This window comes from Schistocerca gregaria, chromosome X (assembly GCF_023897955.1).
Source record: "Schistocerca gregaria isolate iqSchGreg1 chromosome X, iqSchGreg1.2, whole genome shotgun sequence".
Taxonomy (NCBI): domain Eukaryota; kingdom Metazoa; phylum Arthropoda; class Insecta; order Orthoptera; family Acrididae; genus Schistocerca; species Schistocerca gregaria.
The window spans coordinates 171,302,006-171,327,800 of NC_064931.1; the positions used below are offsets into that span (position 1 = coordinate 171,302,006).

The following is a 25,795-nucleotide window of genomic DNA, read 5'->3' on the forward strand; positions in this document are numbered from 1 at the left end:
ATATGCAGCAGGACAGTTTTAAGTAACTATAAGTAACAAATTTCAAAAGTTTTTTCTTTAAAGTCAATTTCCTGCAAACTAAAATTTGTAGTACATATGCCCCATTATATCAGAAACTATCATAGACAAATGAATGAAATTTTCAGAGTCTCTGCATAACATAAAAATCCACCTCTGGCACTACATTCATTAATATTCCCCCATTAGGAAGTTCACAAAAAACATTTTCTGCAGAAAAAGACTTAATACTTTTTGTTAATAAATTTAAAAAAGTATTTCTTAAAAACTACAAAATGGATAAAGTAGATTTTAGTACAGTAGACTCTATTAGCATCATGTAATATACAGAAAAAATATTAAGGTCCTGCATCAAACAGTTTTCTCAGAAATGGGTAAAATACTTGCCTAAATTAAGATGGGTTATATAGGAGGGGTGTGGTACCCTTAGACCCATAACTCTCTCACTTCGCGAGGCAAAGATGCCTTTGTGGGCGAAGGATAGAGAAACTTTCCCAGTTAAGCGGCTGAACCTGCCCTTCTGGATCTCCCAGTGAACAGTGCCATACATCTTCACTTTCTTAGAGCAGGGCATCTGTGTATACGATATAATGAAGTATGTCTCACACTTAAGACAGCTCAGAGACGGGATCTTCTGTTCTGCAGTCGCCACATAAAAACTGGCCCACGAATGGGTGGAGCAAGGTGTTCTTCGTAGATGAACCACGTTTTAGTCGCCAATATTCTAGTCTCATATTCATATGAAGGTAAATTGTTAGTCGATAAGGTCACGGGAATATCGTGGAAACAGAATGGTTTGGCGATGATTGTGTCCTGATGCGAATGGACATCACTTCTGATAGGCTCACTGGGCTGCACGTTTTCACTGATAGTCGAAGTAATAGTTTCAACGGAATTACTTTCATGGTTTTTTTTAAGGTGAAGATTTCTAGCCTCGATCAGAAAGTTCTCTTTCGAAAGCTGTAGAGTCAAGAATCGGCAAGCCAACGAGGCAAAACCGCCATCCTCATTTAGGCAATCATCCCATCGATGCACCAGATTGGAGATAACCGTTTGATAAAACATTGTGTCCTGCTACATGAAGAAGTCTGTAAATACATTCCTGGAAATTGAAATAAGAACACCGTGAATTCATTGTCCCAGGAAGGCGAAACTTTATTGACACATTCCTGGGGTCAGATACATCACATGATCACACTGACAGAACCACAGGCACATAGACACAGGCAACAGAGCATGCACAATGTCGGCACTAGTACAGTGTATATCCACCTTTCGCAGCAAAGCAGGCTGCTATTCTCCCATGGAGACGATCGTAGTCCTGTGGAACGGCTTGCCATGACATTTCCACCTGGCGCCTCAGTTGGACCAGCGTTCGTGCTGGACGTGCAGACCGCGTGAGACGACGCTTCATCCAGTCCCAAACATGCTCAATGGGGGACAGATCCGGAGATCTTGCTGGCCAGGGTAGTTGACTTACACCTTCTAGAGCACGTTGGGTGGCACGGGATACATGCGGACGTGCATTGTCCTGTTGGAACAGCAAGTTCCCTTGCCGGACTAGGAATGGTAGAACGATGGGTTCGATGACGGTTTGGATGTACCGTGCACTATTCAGTGTCCCGTCGACGATCACCAGAGGTGTACGGCCAGTGTAGGAGATCGCTCCCCACACCATGATGCCGGGTGTTGGCCCTGTGTGCCTCGGTCGTATGCAGTCCTGATTGTGGCGCTCACCTGCACGGCGCCAAACTCGCATACGACCATCATTGGCACCAAGGCAGAAGCGACTCTCATCGCTGATGTCCCAGGTCGACGGGCACGTGCTCCTTCCGCCGACCACTGGCGACAACATCGATGTACTGTGGAGACCTCACGCCCCACGTGTTGAGCAATTCGGCGGTACGTCCACCCGGCCTCCCGCATGCCCACTATACGCCCTCGCTCAAAGTCCGTCAGCTGCACATACGGTTCACGTCCACGCTGTCGCGGCATGCTACCAGTGTTAAAGACTGCGATGGAGCTCCGTATGCCACGGCAAACTGGCTGACACTGACGGCGGCGGTGCACAAATGCTGCGCAGCTAGCGCCATTCGACGGCCAACACCGCGGTTCCTGGTGTGTCCGCTGTGCCGTGCGTGTGATCATTGCTTGTACAGCCCTCTCGCAGTGTCCGGAGCAAGTATGGTGGGTCTGACACACCGGTGTCAATGTGTTCTTTTTTCCATTTCCAGGAGTGTACGTATTACACGTCCTCGTTCGATAGGTACCGTCGACCCTTTAAGGCCGTTTTTCAAGGAACCTAAGGAGTGATAATAGCATGGGAAGAGATCAGGACTATAGGGCGGCCGCTCGAGTGTCTCCCAGTTGAGATGGTGTAACTTCTGTGTTACGACATTTGCGATATGGAGACGTGCGTTATCGTGATGCAGCAATACACCTTGGGACCCATTCCACAACGGCGGTTTTCGAATTACATGTTGTCATATACATATTCTTCATTCTCAGATGGATGTCTACTGATATAAGTCCTTCAGCAGCCAAGAAAAGAATAACAGCACGTTGGTCCTGTTTGGACGCATTTGGTAATAACGTCGCCATAGTTCACTGTTCTGCACTTACTGCACACACATCGAAAATACACGAATGAAACACTGATCCCTTGGCTGGATGACTTCTCTCTTCCTCAGTGGTGTGAGGTACGAACTGTGGATTTGCTCCTGCGCATATGGTTGCAAAGAAGCGTAGACAATTATATATATCCTCTATTTTGTTCGGCTTCTTTATTTTCGTGCTGCATTTTTATTTCTTCTGTGCTTTTCAGCGCTTTTATTAATTCCTTGCCTACATGACGGAATTTATATAGCCGCATCAGAGTTATGCTTTGTTGTATATTGCTGCAGCAACGCCCAACGCCCTCGAACGGAAATCGATCTAATCTACTCGAAAGGCTAACTGCGGCTTTCATATATATATATATATATATAATCTTATGGTGATTTTATACAATATAGCGGGTGATCAAAAAGTCTGTATACATTTGAAAACTGAATAAATCACAGAATAATGTAGATAGAGAGGTAGAAATTGACACACATGCTTGGAATGACATGGGGTTTTATTAGAACAAAAAAAAAAAAATACTAACGTTCAAATAATGTCCGACAGATGGCGCTTCATCTGATCAGAACAGCAATAATTAGCATAACAAAGTAAGACAAAGCAAAGATGATGTTCTTTACAGGAAATGCTCAATATGTCCACCATCATTCCTCAACAATAGCTGTAGTCGAGGAATAATGTTGTGAACAGCACGGTAAGGCATGTCCGGAGTTATGGTGAGGCATTGGTGTCGGATGTTGTCTTTCAGCATCCCTGGAGATGTCGGTCGATCACGATACACTTGCTACTTCATGTAACCCCAAAGCCAATAATCGCACGGACTGAGGTCTGGGGACCTGGGAGGCCAAGCATGACGAAAGTGGCGACTGAGCACACGATCATGACCAAACGACGAGCGCAAGAGATCTTTCACGCGTCTAGCAATAAGGAGTGTTTTATTTGGTTCTAATAAAACCCCATGTCATTCCAAGCATGTGTGTCAATTTTTACCTCACTATCTACATTATTCCGTGGCTTATTACGTTTTCAAATTTATACTGACTTTTTGATCACCCGGTACATATGGCATAAGACAAGATTAAACCTTAAAGTTCGTGTTTTTCATCCAGTTAATTAAGCTGAGTGTGAGAGTGAACAAGTCATCGGGAATTCCAGGGTATGAATGAAGTGGACAGCGTTGGACTAAATGTTCAATTGTCTGCTCTTCTTGATCACTTTCACACATTGGTGAACTGATCCAGCCCCATTTGTACCTGAAGTAGCTACAACAACCATGTCCAGTCCTTAACCTGTTGATGTGGCGCCAAAGTTTCCTCGGTAGGTCAAAACCTTTTGGCTTCTTTGTGGGATCAAGGTGATGGGCTCGTGTTCCCAATGTTTTTGTTGACCATTCATGCTTCCAGCTTTCATTTAGATCAAAACCATCCGCGTTGAGTTGTTCTGCAGTAACACTTGCTGGTCTTCTTGTTCGCAATCGTTGCTATGGCTGATGACAGAAATCCTGGTGCAGTGGTAGAGAAGGTGATGCAGAGATTTTCTTGCCCCCCTCAGTAACTTCCGGGAACGCAGCTGGATAGCGTCCGGAGAAACTGTCGGTGTTTCGACAGGTGAACCTCGAAAATGACGTGTGTTCAGCTGCCGAAATATCGGCGGTAGTCGAGGACCCTACTCGGCTCCATTCCCAGAAGTTATTCGAAAATTCGATTCGTCGGGAAAAACTCAAGTTTCACATCAAGGTACTCAGCGCTTGTAAATGGGATTATTTGAAAAAGAGCTGCCGTTTTTTCTCCCGAAATCCCGAAATTCAGAGAAGATACGAGAAATTAGCACGCGGAGTCTCGTATACAGTCTTTTTTTTTGTTCTATTTAAAAATGTATGTTCATGGTTTCATGTCGCGTTACTTGATCCATGAATTTCCTCGAATGCAACCGTATGAAATATTCTCTTCATCTGATATTACTATTGCAAAACTTCCAGCTCTTTTCTGAGCAATCTGGAAGACTAACAGGAGAGCTTTTCTTTGACGATCGTTTCATTCTCCTCACGAAGGGGATGGGGCAGGCCACTAGCCTTAGCTGTATTGTTGCACTGCAACCAAATGATGTTAGAATATACAGATTTTAACAGTTTTAGAACTACCTACGTATATTATTTTGGCACAAGAGGCGAGTTACATAAGTACATTCGTAAATATACAGCACCTGTGGATTTGCTCATATTTTGATCGTCGATTTGTCCAAAGTTGTAGATCCACGACGTCATACAGTTTATCCCAGGCGGAACTGTCAGTATTCAGGTATGTGACAGGAACGACCATTTGAAGCAAAAAACCTTTTTGTGGACATATGCCCTATTCCGAATAGTTTCAGAGATAATATACATTATTTATTTTCTGAATTATTTAGTAAATAGCCAGGTTTACACATCTGCACAAGTGCAACAGTTAGTAAAGGTTACAAAATGCGTTTTACAAAGTATCAATAAAAATGCGTATTTTTAACACATTCACCTTTAAACATTATCATTCACGTCACATTACAGGTGTTTTACAGTGCGCCTGCCCACTTCAGTGTCTCCGTGCACTTTTGCGACATGTGCTGCTTGCCTAAGGGCCTCAACGCATTCCCCAATGAGGGCAGCAGGGTTCGTGATGCGAGCCGAGCGGTCTAAGGCGCTGCAGCCATGGACTGTGCGGCTGGTCCCGGCGGAGGTTCGAGTTCTCCCTCAGGCATGGGTGTGTGTGTTTGTTCTTAGGATAATTTAGGTTAAGTAGCGTGTAAGCTTAGGATCTGATGACCTTAGCAGTTAAGTCCCATAAGATTTCACACACATTTGAACATTTTAAAGTCCATCATGCGTATTCACCTTCATCCAGACACACAAACGAAAACCTAATGGCGTAAGGACTGGCGATTTTGATGGGCAGTTAATTGTACTACCGCAGCCAATCCAGCTATTAGGGTAAGTGCATTTGAGATGTTCCCTCAGTCGTATGGTAAACATGGAACGGCTCATGCTGAGAGTACACTACAGTCCGCAACGCCAAAGGAACGGCCTCAGGGTGTTCAGCAAACGAATTTTCTAAAAGATGCAAATAATTTTACTCCGTCATCCAATTTTCTAGAATGGGTGGATCTATCAGCATCTTACCAAACATGCCGCACCAAAAATTGATCCAAAAACAAACTTAGAACTTGACTTCGCTGTAGTGTGTGGATTTTACTGCGACCATCGATGATTATTACGTGTGTCGTTGATTCTGTTCAGTGTAAACGAGAATCAGAGAATTGTATTAATGGGAGGAAATGACGATTGACATTTTACTAGCGACAATATTCAAGTCGTGTGGTACTACTACCAATGCGAGGATTGTGGACAAGCTGTATGTGAAATGGGTAAACTTTTCCGAAGGTATGAGGGTGTGCTGAAAAGTAATGTCTCAATTTTTTTATATTATAACTCTTTAAGATTTTAAAATAAAACTTTATATCAAAATTCTACATGTTTATTCTTCATGTCTACATATTTATTTCTCAACATATTCACGCTAGCGACGAACACATTTTTCCCACTGAGAGACCATTTCTTTGATGCTGTCACTGTAGAATGTTTGACTTTTTTGACGCAATCACAACCTCATCTCTGCTTGCATCGCTTCATCACTATCAAAGTGATATCCTCGAAGATATTCCTTAAGTTCTGGTAAAAGATGAAAATCGGATGGTGTCAAGTCGGGGCTGTATGGAGGATGATTCATGACGGTGAACCCAACGTGTCAGTCTGGTGCAGATGTCGCAGCGGTCGTGTGTGGTCTGGCGTTGTCCTGCTGAAGAAGAGAGTGCTGCGTGTGCAGATAAAGACTTCTAATTCGAAACTCGATTACAGCATGCTGTATCTCACTCACCGACAGTTACGTTACAAACCATCATGTTATTATTGTGGTCTTCAGTCGACAGACTGGTTTGATGCAGCTCTCCATGCTACTCTATCCTGTGCAAGCTTCTTCATCTCCCAGTACTTACTGCAGCCTACATCCTTCTGAATCTGCTTAGTGTATTCATCTGTTGGTGTCCCTCTACGATTTTTACCCTCCACGCTGCCCTCCAGTACTAAATTGGTGATCCATTGATGCCTCAGAACATGCCCTACCAACCGATCCCTTCTTCTTGTCAAATTGTGCCATAAACTCCTCCTCTCCCCAATTCTATTCAATACCTCCTCATTAGTTATGTGATCTACCCATCTAATCTTCAGCATTCTTCTGTAGCACCACATTTCGAAAGCTTCTATTCTCTTCTTGTCTAAACTATTTATCGTCCATGTTTCACTTCCATACATGGCTACACTCCGTACAAATACTTTCAGAAACGACTTCCTGACACTTAAATCAATACTCGATGTTAACAAATTTCTCTTCTTCAGAAACGCTTTCCTTGCCATTGTCAGTCTACATTTTATATCCTCTCTACTTCGATCATCATCAGTTATTTTGCTCCCAAAATAGCAAAACTCCTTTACTGCTTTAAGTGTCTCATTTCCAAATCTAATTCCCTCAGCATCACCGGATTTAATTCGGCTACATTCTATTATCCTCGTTTTGCTTTTGTTGATGTTCATCTTATACCCTCCTTTCAAGACACTGTCCATTCCGTTCAACTGCTCTTGCAAGTCCTTTGCTCTCTCTGACAGAATTACTATGTCATCGGCGAACCTCAAAGTTTTTATTTCTTCTCCATGAATTTTAATGCCTACTCCGAACTTTTCTTTTGTTTCCTTTACTGCTTGCTCAATATACAGATTGAATAGCATCGGGGAGAGGCTACAATCCTGTCTCACTCCCTTCCTAACCACTGCTTCCCTTTCATGTCCCTCGACTCTTATAACTGCCATTTGGTTTCTGTACAAATTGTAAATGGCCTTTCGCTCCCTATATTTTACCCCTGCCACCTTCATAATATGAAAGAGAGTATTCCAGTCAACATTGTCAAAAGCTTTCTCTAAGTCTACAAATGCTAGAAACGTAGGTTTGCCTTTCCTTAATCTTTCTTCTAAGGTAAGTCGTAGGGTCAGTATTGCCGCACCCTGGAGATACTAGAAGGCTTCAGATAGATCATGTTACAGTCTACAATTCTCAGCTTTCTATCGGCAGAAGGCAGTAAATATATAGGCATTAAAAATAACATTGTAATAACGTTGTTGATCGTTAATAATGTTTGTTGTATTTAAAATGCTGTAAGGGTTTTCGCACTAAACATTCTGATGCTTTACGTTTCTTCACTGCCTCGAAGTTCGTCCTCTACGTACTCTGGGACACTGATGCATGCAGATTCGCTGGGTGCTGGTATCACAACTTTGGTCACCATTTCAACATTGTGTTGCTGATCCTGCACAGCTTGTTGAACTACACGTTCAGAAAAAAAATGATAACTTGGAAGAATACCTGTTTCGCACAATGTGCCGAAAACTCTATTAAATACTCTACGATGAATAATTCGACGTGCCGGAAAGTGCCCACGGTATCTTTCGACAGCAGCAGTAGCAGCTCTACCTCTGCAGAAGCGGTAAACAGAAACCTTATTTGCATATTCTCCATTAGCGTATCAGTGGGGCATTTTAGTCACCGCGTCTACAAAACACAATTAATTGATGATTCTCTCCGATACACCGTCAGTCCTTCGTACTACTTCACTCACAACACACCATAGACAACTGCACATTCAACGAGCCAATTTAATGGTGGAAAGAAATCCCGAGGAAAGAGGTTGAAAGCAACGAGGTAGGTTGCGCTAAAATAAAACGTTAAACAGGGTGGGTGGGTATGACACGTGTGCGCCTCAACCCAGAAACATATGCACGTTAAATGTGATATTGCAGTGCATGTGTTGCTACGAAGAGTGATGAAATGTTGCTCTGAACATGCATGCATGTCCGAAGGAACTGCAGTATCTTATTTGTCCGCAGATACCAGCCTGCGACTTTCAGTTAAACGATGTCCTCCCCTGTACGGGAATTACATGGTATGTGTAAGAGTACAGGTTGTGATGCAGGAATTACGACATATGGAAGTTTGTGTCTGGCCGTGGCTCGTGCACGGATAGCAAAAGTGGTTAAAAAAAAAAAGTGGTTAAGGCGAAGGCGACCACTCGCGTAAAGCGGGAAATCCGGGTTTGAATCCCGGTCTGATACAAATTTTCATTTTCGTCATTCCATTACACAGCTAATTTTTGTGCGTAGTCGCAACTGCAAATACATTTCACGAATTACACTAATTGCATTCTATCAGGGAAAGCATTCGGGAAGTGGCATGTGTCCGTATGAAGGTTTTCGGCTCAAATGAGCGTTCCTGTCATATCCCTGAATATTGACCACTCCTTCTGCGACTGTTTGTATTATGTTAGAGGCGATATTGAAATTATAAATAAAAACAAAATATTCTTTGTTGTTATTCGGCACAAAATAAAAACATGTTGCTCCATTTCAATATAGGGTCGTCAGTGTTTCTACCTTACACATTAGAATCGAATCAAATCAAACAGCTACTCCCATTACTGTATAGTAACCGGCGTAACTCACTAGAAATTCTCCAGATCTGTCCAAAACTGCAGCTTCTTTTTATGGTGGCTTGTGATATCATTCCTGCGGCGTCAATCAAGCCTTATGTCAGGGTTATGAAATGTCATGATTTGCATGATCATTTGGTCAGTTGCAATTTTTAATAAGATTCAGTCAATCAAAACAGAATTCGGAAAGCATCCCAGTTTGTGGGTTGCATCCGCATGAAAATCACGTAACAATGTATTTCTTGAACTGGGCTGACGCGGTGACTGAAGGGCTAAACACTACAAAAACGAAAATCACTACAGCAGTGTCTAGATCATAACAAAACGTGGTAGATTAAAACTTCCTCTTGATTAACATTAGTTAAATTACCGTCTTTTGAAAGAAACAAATTACCTGTATGGGGCCGAAGCGATATAAAATGGAACGAGCATGGGAGTATTGTGGTAGGGAAGGTGAATGGTCGACTTCGGTGTATTGTGAGAATTTGAGGAATGTGTAGTTCATCTGTAAAGGAAATCGCATGTAGGACGCTAATGCGATCTATTCTTGAGTGCTGCTTGAGTGTTAGGGATCCGCACCTGGTCGGATTGAAATAAGACATCGAAGCAATTCAGAGGCGAGCTGCTAGATTTGTTACTGGCAGGTTCGATCAGCATGAAGATGTTACAGAGATGCATCGGGAGTTCAAGTGGGAATCTCTGAGGGGACGAAGACATTCACTTTGAAGAACCCTACTGAGAAAATTTAGAGGGCCGGCATTTGAAACTGGCTTCAGAACGATCCTACTGCAGCCAGCATACATCTCGCGTATGGGCCACGAACATAAGAGACGAAAAATTTGGGCCTATGCGGAGGCTTGTAGCTAGTCGTTTTTCCCATGCTCTATCTGCAAGTGGAATAGGAAAGGTAACGACTATTTGTGGTACAGGGTACTCTCCGCTGCGCACCGTACGGTGTCTTGCGGAGTATGTATGCAGATGTAGATGTAGATGTATTTTGACATCATGCATCGAATGTGATACGTAAATGGCTACAGAATGCCTATCAGAGAGAATGTATAAAAGAAAGATGAGCAGGGCTCTCATATCAGAATTTCCGGGATTAGTTCACAGAGGCTATTCCTCACGAAATCTATCATGTCACTTCGTATAAAAGCCGTTTCTGACTTACAATAAATGTTGATAATATTGGAGCTGGTTCCTGAAAGGGAAACCAAGTGCGTCAACTCGAATAATGCGATGGGAGTTGATAAAGGAGACGTAAGTAAAAAACTTGATATGAAAAGGGACGGATAATTGGAGGTATAATTTACTTTGCAGCCGACAGTTTCTGTTATGTTACATCAGAAACAATTGTTTTTACACGAAAACTTAGGTTAGGTTCAACAAAGGGGCTGACTTGTGAAGCACTCGGTCAGGTATGTTTCGAATGTTTGTAATCGATTACTGACTTTGAAAAAGAACAGAGAATTCGGTAGAACGATATCACAAGTCAAGAGTATTATTATTATTTTTATTACACTACTGGCCATTAAAATTGCTATACCACGAAAATGACGTGCTACAGACGCGAAATTTAACCGACAAGAAGAAGATGTTTTATGCAAATGATTAGCTTTTCAGAGCATTCACACAAGGTTGGCACCTACAACGTGCTGACACGAGGAAAGTTTCCAACCGATTTCTCATACACAAACAGCAGTTGACCGGCGTTGCCTGGTGAAACTGTTGTGATGCCTCGTGTAAGGAGGAGAAATACGTACCATCACGTTTCCGACTTTGATTGGATTGGGTTGTTTGGGGGAAGAGACCAAACAGCGAGGTCATCGGTCTTATCGGATTAGGGAAGGACGGGGAAGGAAGTCGGCCGTGCCCTTTCAAAGGAACCAGCCCAGTATTTGCCTTGAGCGATTTAGGGAAAACACGGAAAACCTAAATCAGGATGACCGGATGCGGGATTGAACCGTCGTCCTCCCGAATGCGAGTCCAGTGTGCTAACCACTGCGCCACCTCGCTCGGTCCCGACTGTGATAAAGGTCGGATTGTAGCCTATCGCGATTGAGGTTTATCGTATCGCGACATTGCTGCTCGCGTTGGTCGAGGTCCAATGACTGTTATCAGAATATTGAATCGCTGGGTTCAGGAGGGTACTACGGAACGCCGTGCTGGATCCCAATGGCATCGTATCACTAATAGTCAAGATGACAGGCATCTTATACGCATGGCTGTTACGGATCGTGCAGCCACGTCTCGATCCCTGAGTCAACAGATGGGGACGTTTGCAAGACAACAACCATCTGCACGAACAGTTCGACGACCTTTGCAGCAGCATGGACTATCAGCTCGGAGACCATGGCTGCGGTTACCTTTCACGCTGTATCACAGACAGGACCGCCTGCGATGGTGTACTTCACGATGAATCTTGGTGCACGAATGGCAAAACGTCATTTTTTCGGATGAATCCAGGTTCTGTTAACAGCATCGTGATGGTCTCATCCGTGTTTGGCGGCATCGCGGTGGTTGCACATTGGAAGCGTGTATTCGTCATCGCCATACTGGCGTTATCACCTGGCGTCATGGTATGGGGTGCCATTGGTTACATGTCTCGGTCACCTCTTGTTCGCGTTGACGGCACTATGAACAGTGGACGTTACATTTCTGATGTGTTACGACCCGTGGCTCTATCCTTCATTCGATCCCTGTTAAACCCTACATTTCAGCAGGATAATGCAGGTCCTGTACAGGCCTGTCTGGATACAGAAAATGTTCGACTGTTGCCCTGATCAGCGCTTTCTCCAGATTTATCACCAACTGAAAACGTCTGGTCAATGGTGGCCGAGCAACTAGCTTGTCACCATACGCAAGTCACTATTCTTGATGAACTGTGATATCATGTTGAAGCTGCATGGGCAGCTGTACCTGTACACGCCATCCAAGCTCTGTTTGACTCAATGCCCAGGCGTATCAAGGCCGTTATTACGGCCAGAGGTGGGTGTTCTGGATACTGAGTTCTCAGGATCTATGCACCCAAACTGAGTGAAAATGTAATCACATGTCAGTTCTAGTACAATATATTTGTGCAATAAATACCGGTTTATCATCTGCATTTCTTCTTGGTGTACCAATTTTAATGGCCAGTAGAGTAGTTATTTATTTTGGAAACAGCTCTCCCACTGTCTCACACTCGCATGAGAAATTTACAATTTCTTTACATGATATTAGCTAAGTACCCAATATTGTCCGGGTTGTATTTATTCCAATTCTACTATCCATCTCCTACTAGCCCTATCTGTGAATCCCCACCCCCATATGAGTCCATGTCCCCCTTCCCCCTCTCTGGCTGTCCATCTCTTCCTTCCCCTTCACTCTTCACGCTATCAGCCCTAATAGGAGGTTGCTAGCCCTTAGCCCAAAAGGATTTCATTCCAGATTGTAAGTAGGCCTAATAAGCGTATCAAGTTTTTTTACTCACAGCTTTGCCCGCATACGCACAAGTCACGTACAATTCACAAGTATTCAATACATTTCTCACATATTCGCACACGTATTTCACCTGCAAGTCTAGGCAATTTCGGCCTGAAGTTTAGTTTCTACGCACCTCGATATGTATGACGTCTCATCACCTGAACTACGTGCCGTACAACGAATTATCTGGTAGGTATATTCATCCACATATGTGGATACTGCCTACAAAATGTGTTGCAAATTCAATTAGCAGTAAAGAAGTAATAAATCAAGACGTTATGAATGATGCTACTATTTTCTGCATGAACAGTGAAAATGTAGTTTTTTTGTGGTTCTCAGCGACAAAAAGATTCTTAAAAGTTTATTTCAAGTCTGTAAGTGCTCTCATTCTCAAATGCTAAATAAAAAAGTCTGGGCGTTCGCGCGTCCTGGGCTATACTTCTTTTTCGCCTCCACACTCATCCCTTTATGAGGTAGGTGATACTTACGCACACAAAGATGTGTACCAAGTTTGGTTGAAATCAGTCCAGTCGTTTAGATGAGATGTGGAATATACATACATGCAGCAGCTGAGTACCTGGTATTGCCCAGGTGTGTATTTATCCCGGTCTTCTGTTAGTCCATCTTCTCCTTCACCACCTCTCTGTTCAGCTCCTCCACCACCATTCTCTTTCCATCTCCTCCACTCTCAGATTCTGTCCACCTCCATCTACTTCTCTCTCTGTCCACATTAGCATCCCCATCTCCTTGTTCACCTCCTCCTCTTTCCTTTCTACGATCTCATCCTCCTCTCCCCACTTTCTGTCCATCTCTTCCCCTTTCTCTGTCCATTTCCTACTAACCCATTATTTGTTCATCTCCATCTCGCTCCTCTATGTGTTTATCTATTCCTTTCCCTGTTTCTGTACATCTGCTCCTCTTTCCTTTTGCTATACACGTGCTCCTCTTTCCTTCCTTGGTCCATTTGCTCCTCCTTACTTTCTCTAGCCATCTGCCCATCCTTCCCTTCTCTGGCCATCTGCCCCTCCTTCCCATCTCTGTCCATCTGCTCCTCCTTCCCTTCTCTGTCCATCTGCTCCTCCTTACTTTCTCTGGCCATCTGCCCCTCCTTTCTTTCTCTGTCCATCTTCTCCTCCTTCCTTTCTCTGTCCATCTGCTCCTCCTTCGTTTCGCTGTCCTACTGCTCCTCCTTCGTTTCTCTATCCATCTGCTCCTCCATCTTTTCTCTGTCCATCTGCTCCTCTTTCCTTTCTCTGTCCATCTGCTCCTCCTTCCTCTCCCCTGTCTTTTTTTCTCTTTCTCTGTCCATTTCATACTAACCCTCTATTGGTTCATCTCCATCTCGCTCCTCTATGTGTTTATCTATTCCTTTCCCTGTCTCTGTACATCTGCTCCTCTTTCCTTTTGCTATCCACGTGCTCCTCTTTCCTTCCTTGGTCCATTTGCTCCTCCTTACTTTCTCTGGCCATCTGCCCCTCCTTTCTTTCTCTGTCCATCTGCTCCTCCTTCCTTTCCCTGTCCATCTGCTCCTCCTTCGTTTCTCTGTCCATCTGCTCCTCCTTCCTTTCTCTGTCCATCTGCTCCTCCTTCTTTTCTCTGTCCATCTGCTCCTTCTTCCTTTCTCTGTCCATCAGCTCCTCCTTCCTCTCCCCTCTCTTTTTATCTTTTCCACTTTCTCTGTCCATTTCCTACTCCCCTTGTAGGGGTTCCTCTCCTCCTCTCCCCTCTGTATGCCTGCCTCTTCCTCTCCCTGTCTCTGCCCATCGCCCCCTCTTTATTTTCTATGCCCATCTGCTCCTCTTTCCTTACTCTATCCATCTTCCTCTCTTACAACTCTGTCCATCTACTCCTCTCCTCACTCTATCCATGTTCTCCTCTCTGACCATCTCTTTGTCTCTGTCCATCTCGTCCTCCCTGTCCATCTCCTCCTCTCTGTCCATCTCCTCCTCTCTGTCCATCTCCTCCTCTATGTCCATCTTCTCCTCTGTGTCCATCTCCTCCTCTTCCCACTCTGTCCACCTCCTCCCCTCTCCACTCTGTCCACCTCCTCCTCTCGCCACTCTCTCCACCTCCCCCTCTCTGTCCACATTCTCCCCTCCCTACTCTGTCCATATCCTTTTCTACCCACTCTGACCATGTCCTCCTCTCGCCACTCTGCTCAAGTCCTCCTCTCGCCACTCTGCTCAAGTCCTCCTCTCCCCTCTCCATCCTTGTCCTCCTGTCCCCACACTATCCAACTCCTGCCCTTCCCACTCTGTCAATGTCCTCCTCTCCTCACTCTGTCCATCTCCACCTCTTCTCACTCTATCCATGTCCTCCTCTCTGACCATCTCTCTGTCTCTGTCCATCTTCTCCTCTCTGTCCATCTTCTCCTCTCTGTCCATCTTCTCATCTCTGTCCATAATCTCCTCTCTGTCCATCTTCTCCTCTCTGTCCATCTTCTCCTCTCTGTCCATCTTATCCTCTCTGTCCATCTTCTCCTCTCTGTCCATCTCCTCCTCTCTGTCCATCTCCTCCTCTCTGTCCATCTCCTCCTCTGTGCCTATCTCCTCCTCTGTGTCTATCTCTTTCTCTGCGTCCATCTCCTTCTCTGTGTCCACCTCCTCGTGTTCGCACTCTGTCCATATCCTCCTCTCCCCACTCTGTCCATATGCTCCTCTCCCCACTCTGTCCATATCCTCCTCTCCCCTCTCTGTCCATCTCCTCCTCTCGCCACTCTCTCCACCACCTCCTCTTCCCACTCTGTCCACATCCTCCCCTCCCTACTCTGTCCATATCCTCCTCTCCCCACTCTGCTCAAGTCCTCCTCTCTGCTCTCCATCCTAGTCCTCTTGTCCCCACACTATCCAACTCCTGCTCTCCGCACTCTATCTTCTCTTCCCACTCAATCCTCCTCTCCACACTCGATTCATCTCCTTCTCTCCACACTCTTTCCACATTTCCCCCTCCCCACTCTGACCATCTCCTCCTCTCCCCACTCTGCCCATCTCCTCCTCTCTCCACTCTACTCAAGTCCTCCTCTCCCACCTCTGCTCATCTCCTCCTGACCCCACACTGTCCAACTCCTGCTCTCCCCACTCTATCTCCTCTCCCCACTCGATCCATGTCCTTATCTCCCCACTCGATTCAGCTCCTTCTCTCTGCACTCTGTCCACATCCTCCTCTCCCCACTCTGTCCACATCCTCCTCTCCCCTCTCTGTCTTTTCCTTGTCTCCCCTCTCTATCCATCTCCTCTTCTCCCCTCTCTGTCCATCTCATCCTCTCCCAACTCTGTTCATCTCATCCACTCCCCACTCTGTTCATGTTCTGCTCTCTCCACTCTATTTATCTACTTCTCTACTCACTCTGTCCGTTTCCTCCTGTCTCAATTCTGTCCATGTCGTCCAGTCCCCTCTCTGTCCATGTCCTCCTCTCCCTGCTCATTTCATCTCCTCCTCTTCCCACTCTTTTCATCTCCTCCTCTTCCCACTCTCTCCATCTCCTCCTCTGCCCAGTCTGTTCATCTACTTCTCTCTCCACTCTGTTAATCTCTTCCTCCCTGCAATCGATCCAACTGTACCCTTGTCCTTCCACCTCACTTTCTCTCCATCTCCTCCTTCACCTCCTCCCTACACATTGTCACGCACACTCCAATACGAGGATGGTAATTCTTACACCAACAGTGCTTCTTTCCAGATTGTAAAAAATCTGTGCATCAAATTTGATTTAGGGTGAGCTTTTTGCCTGTGGCTTCACCCACGTATGTACATATATTTCACATATATTTATCATATATGTAGCTACTGTGTGTGTGTAATGTGCCTAGAATTAGTGGTAAAGACGTAATAAATTAAAACGTCGTGCAATTTTTCATGCATCTGAGTCTTTATGGGGTTATAACTCCTGAACAATGTGTTGTCCAATCATATAATTTCCTGGGTACATTTGACGGCATATATGGAAACTGTCTGCGAAATGAGTCGCGGATGTAGTTACGAGAAAAGAAGTAATAAATTACAATTTCATACTTCATGCGACAGTTTGCTACATGAACAGTGAAAATATAGTAAGCCATAAACTTTTTTCCTTACATCATTTTGTGGGTGCGCGACAGCGTGACAAGTATTTTGTATGTTTGAAATTACGTGTAAAGTTAGTAGCAAGTCTCTAAATGCGCTCATTCTCGAATAAAAGATGACTACATTATGAATATTTGCGAGTCGTAGGCTACACTGCCGGCCGGAGTGGCCGTGCGGTTCTAGGCGCTACAGTCTGGAACAGAGTGACCGCTACGGTCGCAGGTTCGAATCCTGTCTCGGGCATGGATGTGTGTGATGTCCTTAGGTTAGTTAGGTTTAAGTAGTTTTAAGTTCCAAGGGACTGATGACCTCAGAAGTTAAGTCCCATAGTGCTCAGAACCATTTGAACCATTTTTTCGTAGGCTACATTGCTTTTTCACCCCACCCCCCATTACTTTGGTAAGGAGCTTGTTCTTATCCCCAAAGGTGTGATTTCTAAGCAGTAAGTGAATTGTGTGCCAAACTTGGTTGAAATTGTGTCAGTGTTTTAGAAGAAGATGGGGAACATACAAACGTAGATCCATTTTTATAGTATGTATGTATGGATGGATGGATGCATACGTACATCCATTTTTATAATATATATGAGTTATTGGTGTACACCTCCAGCAATTAGCTACTTTTGCTTATACAGAACTTAAAGGATTGTAGCCGGCCGCTGTGGCCTAACGATTCCAGGCGCTTCAGTCCGGAACCGCGCTGCTGCTACGGTCGCAGGTTCGAATCCTGTCTCGGGCATGGATGTGTGTGATGTCCATAGGTTAGTTAGGTTTAATTAGTTCTAAGTCTAGGGGAATGATGACCTCGTTAAGTCCCATAGTGGTTAGGGCCATTTGAACCATTTTGAAAGGATTGTATATTTATAATTGAATAGTCGAAGAGACTGGAGGCAGTACGAAATTTACACATGCTAATGGAAGAAAAAGTGAGGTTCAGATAACTCTTTCAAGGGCGGTGGTTACCGATATTATCCACTGATTTTACAACGCATAGTGGCCAAATGGGGCAGTAGTTGTCGTAGCGCCTCACACACATAGTTAAAAATGGTTCAAATGTCTCTAAGCACTATGGGACTTAACATCTGAGGTCATCAGTCCCCTAGAACTTAAAACTACTTAAACCTAACTAACCTAAAGACATCACACACATCCATGACGGAGGCAGCATTCGAACCTGCGACCGTAGCAGAGCCCGGTTCCTGACTAAAGCGCCTAGAACCGCTCGGTCGCAACGGCCGGTCACACACATAGTTGGGGGAATTCTCCCTAGATAACATGGCATTAGATATCACTGCTTTCGCTTTCCTGTTGTCGGTACAATGCAATTTGTTTGTTTGCTTGCAGCAGTTTCGCGCGGTTTAGTTGGTTGACGTTTTGAAGATGAAATTAGGCGCATATATACTACAAGTATTTTCATGTGTGAATGTAGTTAGGCAATTTAAGTTTGATTCAATGAAATGCGTTCTGCCATTGATAAAGACAGACAGCCGAGGAGAGCGTAATCTGCAACTCCACTGAGCATGTGCGTGCTGAGTGCTCGCGGCGGCAATGGCCCAGCTACCGCCCACGGACGCGGTCGAACGCACGGCCGGCGCTGTAAACACACCGCTGACGTACGCGGCCGCAGTTACGAGGGCAACGCACCCCCAACCTGTGACGCCAAACAATATTTGGAAACGTACAATGAGAACGTCTCACAGACTGGAAACATAGATATGCACGCTGAGCCTACACAACTCGATTCTAGTCAGCGTAAAATGGGACCTACAAAAGCACCGAAGCTGCAAAGTTCTCCTATCAAAATCCGTACCGACTTTCATACAAAACGTGGAAAAGGACAGTAACGCATCTGAAGATCGTGTTGCAACAACTCGTAAGAATAATGCATTCAGCAGCTGAAACTGAGGCTCCCAAAACAAGAAGCAAATCGCGTAAAACCAATTTGAAGGACAAAGAACAGAGTCACGAGATATCAGATTAAGAAAAAGACTTTCCAACACGAGTCTTGACAAGGTTCAAATGGTTCAAATTCGCTCTGAGCGCTATAGTACTTCACTTCTGAGAACATTAGTCCCCTAGAACTTAGAACTACTTAAACCTAACTGACCTAAGGACATAGCACACATCCATGCCCGAGGCAGGATTCGAATCTGCGACCGTGGCGGTCGCGCGGTTCCAGACTGTAGCACCTAGAACCGCCCAGCCACCCCGGCCGGCTCGGGACAAGGAAGACAGCAGAAACGACCCCTTGCTGAGCCCAGATTAAAGAACAAACAGCGTAGAAAGCCAAGCAGCTACCGGTCTCACTTCTGGAAGAAGGACATCTGAAGTAAGAAATGAAGATGAAATCTTACTGCAGGTAAGGAGCTGAATGAAACATTTCAACTTTTTGGGCCCCTATAAGGTAGCACATATTTTACTATCCATGTTCAATTGTAATGGTGAAGAGATATAAGTTTTAAGTTATATATGATAAATGTACGTTGCTTCAAATGTTCAAATGTGTGTGAATTCCTAAGGGACCCAACTGCTGAGTTCATCTGTCCCTAGACTTACACACTACTTAAACTAACTTATGCTACGGACAACACACACACCCATGCCCGAGGGAGGACTCGAACCTCCGGCGAGAGGGGCCGCGCAATCAGTAACATGGCGCCTCTAACGCCGTGGCCACTCCAGGCGGCATTGCTTCAAAATCTATTATTCTTCACTGTAAAGAGCAAATTTTAAGACGTTGAAACAACGGAGAAATTAAAAAGTCGTGAAGATATTTGAATCGTAAATGTGACTACGTGAATCACTGAAAACTGTCATAGGGTTACACACAATATGGAAGATAATAGCCGCGCGGGGTAACCGCGAGGTCAAAGGCGTCTTGTCACGGATCGAGTGGCCGTCCTCGTCGGAGTTTCGAGTCTTCCCTCGGGCATGGTTGTGTGTGTTGTCCTTACTGTAAGTTTGTTTAAGTTAGATTAAATAGTGTGTAAGCTTATGGACCGATGACCTCAGCAGTTTGGTCTCAAAGACCTTAAAAAAAGATAACATTTTTTTGACTGTTCCAGTAGTTGTTAAACGCGTTTCCCACAGCGGAATTGGTTACGACCACACAAATTCCGTGAAGCCACTCCTTGCACTTATCACACCTGATCCAGTCCCCTTTCTTCGCAGATATATGTCGTAATATTTGATGCTGCCGAAACCGCATGGTATGTTTCCGGAAATGATGAAAATGAGTCCTCTTCTGTAGTTGAAGTTCCTCTTTAACATCCAGTGCGTTTCTGGAATCCTTGACATTCTTTCTTTGGGAGTTTCAAGGTACAACTTTCTCTTCCCTCATGTAAGATTGAGATGAACTGGTGATGTTAGATGGCAACCTCAATTTTTCTCCCTCGTCACACGTTTGGTACCGAGTAATTTTCGTTGGAATTGGTAAAACAGAAGAAAACAATTATGAAGAACTTTCTGAGCTCTGAATCTCCGAAATTTTTAGAGGATTAGGAATTGAAGGACCTGGATTTACTTTAAAAAATGGGTCAAATGTCTCTGAGCACTATGGGACTTAACATCTGAGGTCATCAGTCCCCTAGAACTTAAAACTACTTAAACCTAACTAACCTAAGGACATAACACACATCCATGCCCGAGGCAGAATTCTAACCTCCGACCGGGATTTACTTCGATTCTGTGGTAATACAGCGGGGTTCATCATTCAGAAATGTGGACGAAGGAATGAATTTGTGTGATGGTATCACGTTTTGATTAAAGGGGAAAATTCCCGTGCACTCAGATCCCTTCACAGCATTTCCTACATTACTTTCACGTCTCAAGCCGACGTCGAAAATTTTACAAAAACAAATTCTGAATCTGAGGCTGAATGATTATTGTCTAAAAATTAGGATAAATAAATACTTTAATAAAGAAGGAATAATACATATTATATTCAGATCCAGAAAGCACGACGAAGACTAATTCACATAGCCCCACTCCCTTATTTTTTTTACTTGTAAACAGTTGCTTAAATTTATAACAAATGTGGCTAGTCATTCTTTTGTCCGATCTGGTGGATAGTACAAAACTGGTTGCGGAAAGTTATAATAATAACAATAAACATTATTTTAAGAGGACTTAAAACTACACGACGGACCGTTATAAGCTGTCTTCCCTCTTCTGTTTCCATCTGAATTATTTCTGTCTAAATTAAATATATTTCGAGAAAGCTCATTGTCATTTGTGCACAACTTTTCTTGCTACGTCCGAGATGTGCACACAGACTGAAGAGTAAAATATTTTCTTGTTTGTATCCACACATCCCTATGATTCAGAAAGTCCCACCCTGCCCTACAATAGATTGAGCCACTGAAACGGAAACTGATCAGGAAACCTGACATCGACAAGCAACGAATCACTTCAAATGATAACTGACATTTGGAAATGGTGATGACAATCTTCATGAAATCAACTGTGGATCATTGCAGTAAAAATTGAAAAATAAACTTCCGTGAGCATATTAATCCATAAATTACAAGAAAGTATATTACTGAATAATGCCTAAGTGAATGTCTAAAATTATATGGGAGAGATGGAACAAACTTAAAAGATAATTTGAAGTCCACATAAAACACAAATTAGAAAATACCTATATAATTGTGGCACCAAATTGCTGCTTTAATGCGGTAATGACTCCATGTCTTAAGATGAAATCTTACTTGAAATTTAAGTTGATGTCGGTAACTTTGCGGTCTAAGCATCAATAAAATCGGATCCGAAGCATTTTAGGATACAAATTTTACATCAAAATTAAGGAGTTTATTAGACAAATTTTGCCAATATCTTTGTAAGACGTCGTGGTCTCCTGACCTTCATTGCTTACATATTCCGCCCTCACAATCATATTCCGCACATCAAGACGCTTCATTCGAACCCAAACTCGATAAGATAAAGTCAATGTTGTATGAATTCATGTAAACGATATGCAAATAACTAATAAATCGCAAGTGCCACCGTGGTTGAAATACTCGAGGCTGGCGCACACACATACATTCCAGACACGACGGTCACAGGAGCTTTTAGTTCGAGAGAGGCAAACGCACGCCAGGAGGCCAATCCCAACCCATCTACATTGGCCGGTGGCCGCCCGTGGAGCGGACAGCGTTCGCCCGAGGGAAAGGAGGAACGACCCCGTGTTCGGCTTAAAAGCAAATTCCGCTACATTGTGTGGGAGCGGTCAGCCTACCCATTCTTTACACATAGCACGCAGTTTCGGTAATTTTCACAGGTCGACAGCAAACGTCAAACGCCGATACTACAGATTTCCGGATTGGCCCCCTTAAACGAAACGTCATTCTCCCGTTTTAGAAGAGCAATGCTGGTTGGCAGAAGATATTTCTGACGCCTTAAGCTGAAGGACTAATGGAAGAGACTGAAAGATATACCCCTCCACGTCTGGCGTGGAGAGGAGCCGTTCCGTTGTCGCTCTTGGAGCGAGGAACAAGTCTCTCCTCAGTACTTCACCGGGAGAGCACCTCTGTCGAGAGCGAATCGAAGTGCTGCTCTATATTGAGTCTTTGTGATTAAGCGTTGTTCACTGTGTTGGTCGACACACTTATTGTGCGGTATTAATGGGCAGAGTTATAGTTAACGTCTGCGAGGGAATTTGTGAGTGACATCGCGGTGGACTGGTTATCTGACCGGTGTACCACGCCAATAGTTAGCCTAGGGGCGAATAGGAATCCTTGACTTCATCAAGGCGTAGGGAGAGTTTGATTGGCGAAGGTCAATCCAGACAGAACGAGAGTTATCTTATTTGTCAGCAGCGAGCGGCGCAGACAGCAGTCATCGCAGCTTACTGTATTGTGCGCTACAGCTATTGCGAGCCCCATATTTCCTCCACAACAGTACACTTCACTGCATTTCACACGCGACAGCCTCGACCGTACCTAGCAACATTCTAAAGGAAGTTGAGTAGGCACACCTCTCAGCCATTCTGCCAAGTCAACAATCATCTTAAACTTTGTATAGAAATTTCATTACCGAATGCTATCCTTGAGAGGTAACTTCACATTCCGAAAAGAACCAGGATATAACTTGTTCAATTCATAACTAAAAGTGCCATTGTGATTTCTCAGAATTTTTGCAAAATAAATAATAACTTTCGTTAGTTTCATGCTTTTCTTACACTAGCACTACTCCAGTACCCAATTATCTCACTAGTTACGTAAGAAATTTTGTGAATCTTTGTGTCATTTCCATTCAGCAGACGACTCCAGAAGATATTTATTGCTGAAAGTTTTGCAGGCATTTCTCTTTAGAACGTTAGGAGCGTCTGTCTGACTTCTGTAGTAGTGTGGGGGTGGAAATTGCATTTTGCAGGAGCCACAGGGTAAAGGGTACATCTCAGTTTAATCTGTTGCGCAGAATAACAGAATCTCAAATCAACCCCATACGTTCACCACAGATCTTAAAGACAATATTTCATAAGCAAGGTATAGGTTTACATCGTAAGAAAATTATAGTGGGACACACATTCTGGTACAAGAAATAATAAAAAAATGAACACCACGTACTAGCTACTTTCACATGTTTGATTCAGAGATTAAACTACACGTTCGATTCCAAAAATGTTACATAAATCAATGAACTATATGCACCTCATACGTTACAATTGCTTTTAAACCTGTTTTAACTACCTTATGTAGGTGATGTGACACTCAATTCACATCAGTTCAGTAGCATATATTAATGATTTTAAAAGAGGGACGAGTATTGTTCATATATGAAGAAAACGATAATTAATGTCGACTCAAATATATTCTGTTGATTTTATTTTCGCTTTTTAAAGAGCATAAGCGCAAAAGGTTACTCTTATGAACATGTAATTATTTAAGGAGCAGGTATCTAAGTTTCTTGATTGCTGAGATTCAATCAAAAACAAATTAATTTCCTGGACGAATAAAAATTTTGGTCATTGCCATCTGAAACCACGCCGAGAAGGCAAAAAAGAAATTGATGAAAGCAGGGAAGGGCTGAAGGGAAGGAAGGAGGGCCTTTAAAAAAGAACAAATCGAGAAGAGGAATAAAAGCCGGCAGAGCAGGAAAAGTCTGTAAAGCACTTGCACGTGAAAGGCAACGTCCCTAGTTCGAGTCCTGGTTCGACACGCGGTTTTAGGATGCCAAAAAATTTAGTTCGTGTATAGTTTACGGAAGTAAAACTAGCCTCCAGGTCCGTTTTCATTCAGTACTTATATAACGAAAGGTGCTGAAACTTTGTGAAAGAATTTCAGTGACAAAGTAATTAGTTGTGAGTGCAGAATCTTATATTCTCTAACAAATTTCAACTCGTATCACTAGTGTAACCTTAAACAAACTACATATAAGTGATTGTTACTTTTAACTTGAATCGGAAAGCTGCCTGAGTAACATAAAGTATTGCAATGTTTTTGAAAGAGTATTGATATTATATCTTGTTTCCTGTGCTATGTTTATTTATAATAGTAGAGAACTGTGTATGCATGTGACTGCAGTGATGTAACGCTGCTAGGCTCTCTTGGGTGCACGTTGTTTCAGTGCACTATCATTCCCCTGTAATCCCATCGGATATTCCATTTAATAAAGTAATGACTCCGCAATATAAATAAGATAACGGTATTGGTATTAGGTTTATATCGTCAATATTTTTTGTAGAGCGTTTGCTCATCCACTTCAAAAACAAAACTGCAGCAATCACATCCGCGGAAAGTCTGATTGCTGTAATCAATATTCCGATTGTTAATAGAGAAACCAGCGGGTACGTTGCAGTTTGTATGAATTCCGTATTGCCTACGGCAGTCGGAGACCACAGAAATTTCACGGCTATGCTCCTGAGTGCAGAGGGGGCTGGCGGCATTTGACGCACCTGTGCTGGAGTGTTCGGCGGGATGCGGCGGTGTGAGGGGCAGCGCCGGTGAGCCCCTCTGTAACAGCAGGCTGCGCTCGTTGCGGCGAAACTTGGCGCGCCTGTTCTGGAACCACACCTGTGGACACAAACACAGACGTCACAAGGAGAGTCAGTCTAGTCACACAGCACCTATCTGTTTGTTCACCCTGTCCCGCGATCTATCGTCTACACAAATGTTTAGACTAACCTGCACAATTATCCTGGTGGCACTGCTGTTACAATCGGTAGACTCAGATTCGGAAGTAGTTGGGACCAAATTCCTACCTGACCCGGACGTCCAGATTCGAGTTTTACGTGAGCTTCTTAAATACACAGCTGGTCGTTAAAATTTCAACGCGAGGAAGGATCGAAAATAATGAAAGCTTACTTAATGTCTGCAAACAGTAACTTAGGTAGAAAATACGATTAAATGTCTAGGAGAATTGTGGGTGCACATTGTGCAAAATTTGGTACACAAAGCTGCCACCTGTGACAGCAACAATGGCTCTAACGCCGGCCGCGGTGGTCTCGCGGTTCTAGGCGCGCAGTCCGGAACCGTGCGACTGCTACGGTCGCAGGTTCGAATCCTGCCTCGGGCATGGATGTGTGTGATGTCCTTAGGTTAGTTAGGTTTAAGTAGTTCTAAGTCCTAGGGGACTAATGACCACAGCAGTTGAGTCCCATAGCGCTCAGAGCCATTTGAACCAATGGCTCTAACATTTCTGGTAATCGAGTCGAAATGGCATTGGGTGACAAATATGGGTACCTCTTTACATGCTGGGGCACGTGGGTATTAGGGGAAACGAACTGGCGGATGTGGCTGACAAAGATGCATGTTCCCTCCCTCACGTTGTTGAATGTGCCGTCCCCCTCCATGCTGTTACCTCCCTTTTGCGTTTTCGTGTTTTGCGTCATTGGGAAGAGGAGTGGCTGGCAGTCGGTGAAAATAAGCAGCGTCTGGTCAATGCCACCACGCGGCCATGGCGTACGTCCTACAAGTCATGCAGGCGGGATGAGGTTCTCCTCGCTCGCCTCCGCATCGGGCACAGTCCCTTAACGCACGGTTTTTTACTCCGGCGGGAGAACCCCCAGTCTGCAGTGCTTGTGGAGTCCAGATTACTGTCCGCTACATTTTACTTGACTGTGTTTCATTCTC

At 44.1% G+C, this 25,795-nt stretch overlaps 1 protein-coding gene across 1 annotated transcript in view; it reads right to left on the reverse strand.

The window, feature by feature from the left end:
• Nucleotides 1-25,795, reverse strand: part of LOC126298708 (paired mesoderm homeobox protein 2-like) — a 480,059-nt gene that overhangs the window by 99,222 nt on the left and 355,042 nt on the right. Inside the window, exon 3 of the mRNA XM_049990134.1 lies at nucleotides 24,619-24,736. Coding sequence (XP_049846091.1) covers nucleotides 24,619-24,736 — 118 coding nt within the window. The remainder of the gene's footprint in view (nucleotides 1-24,618; nucleotides 24,737-25,795) is intronic.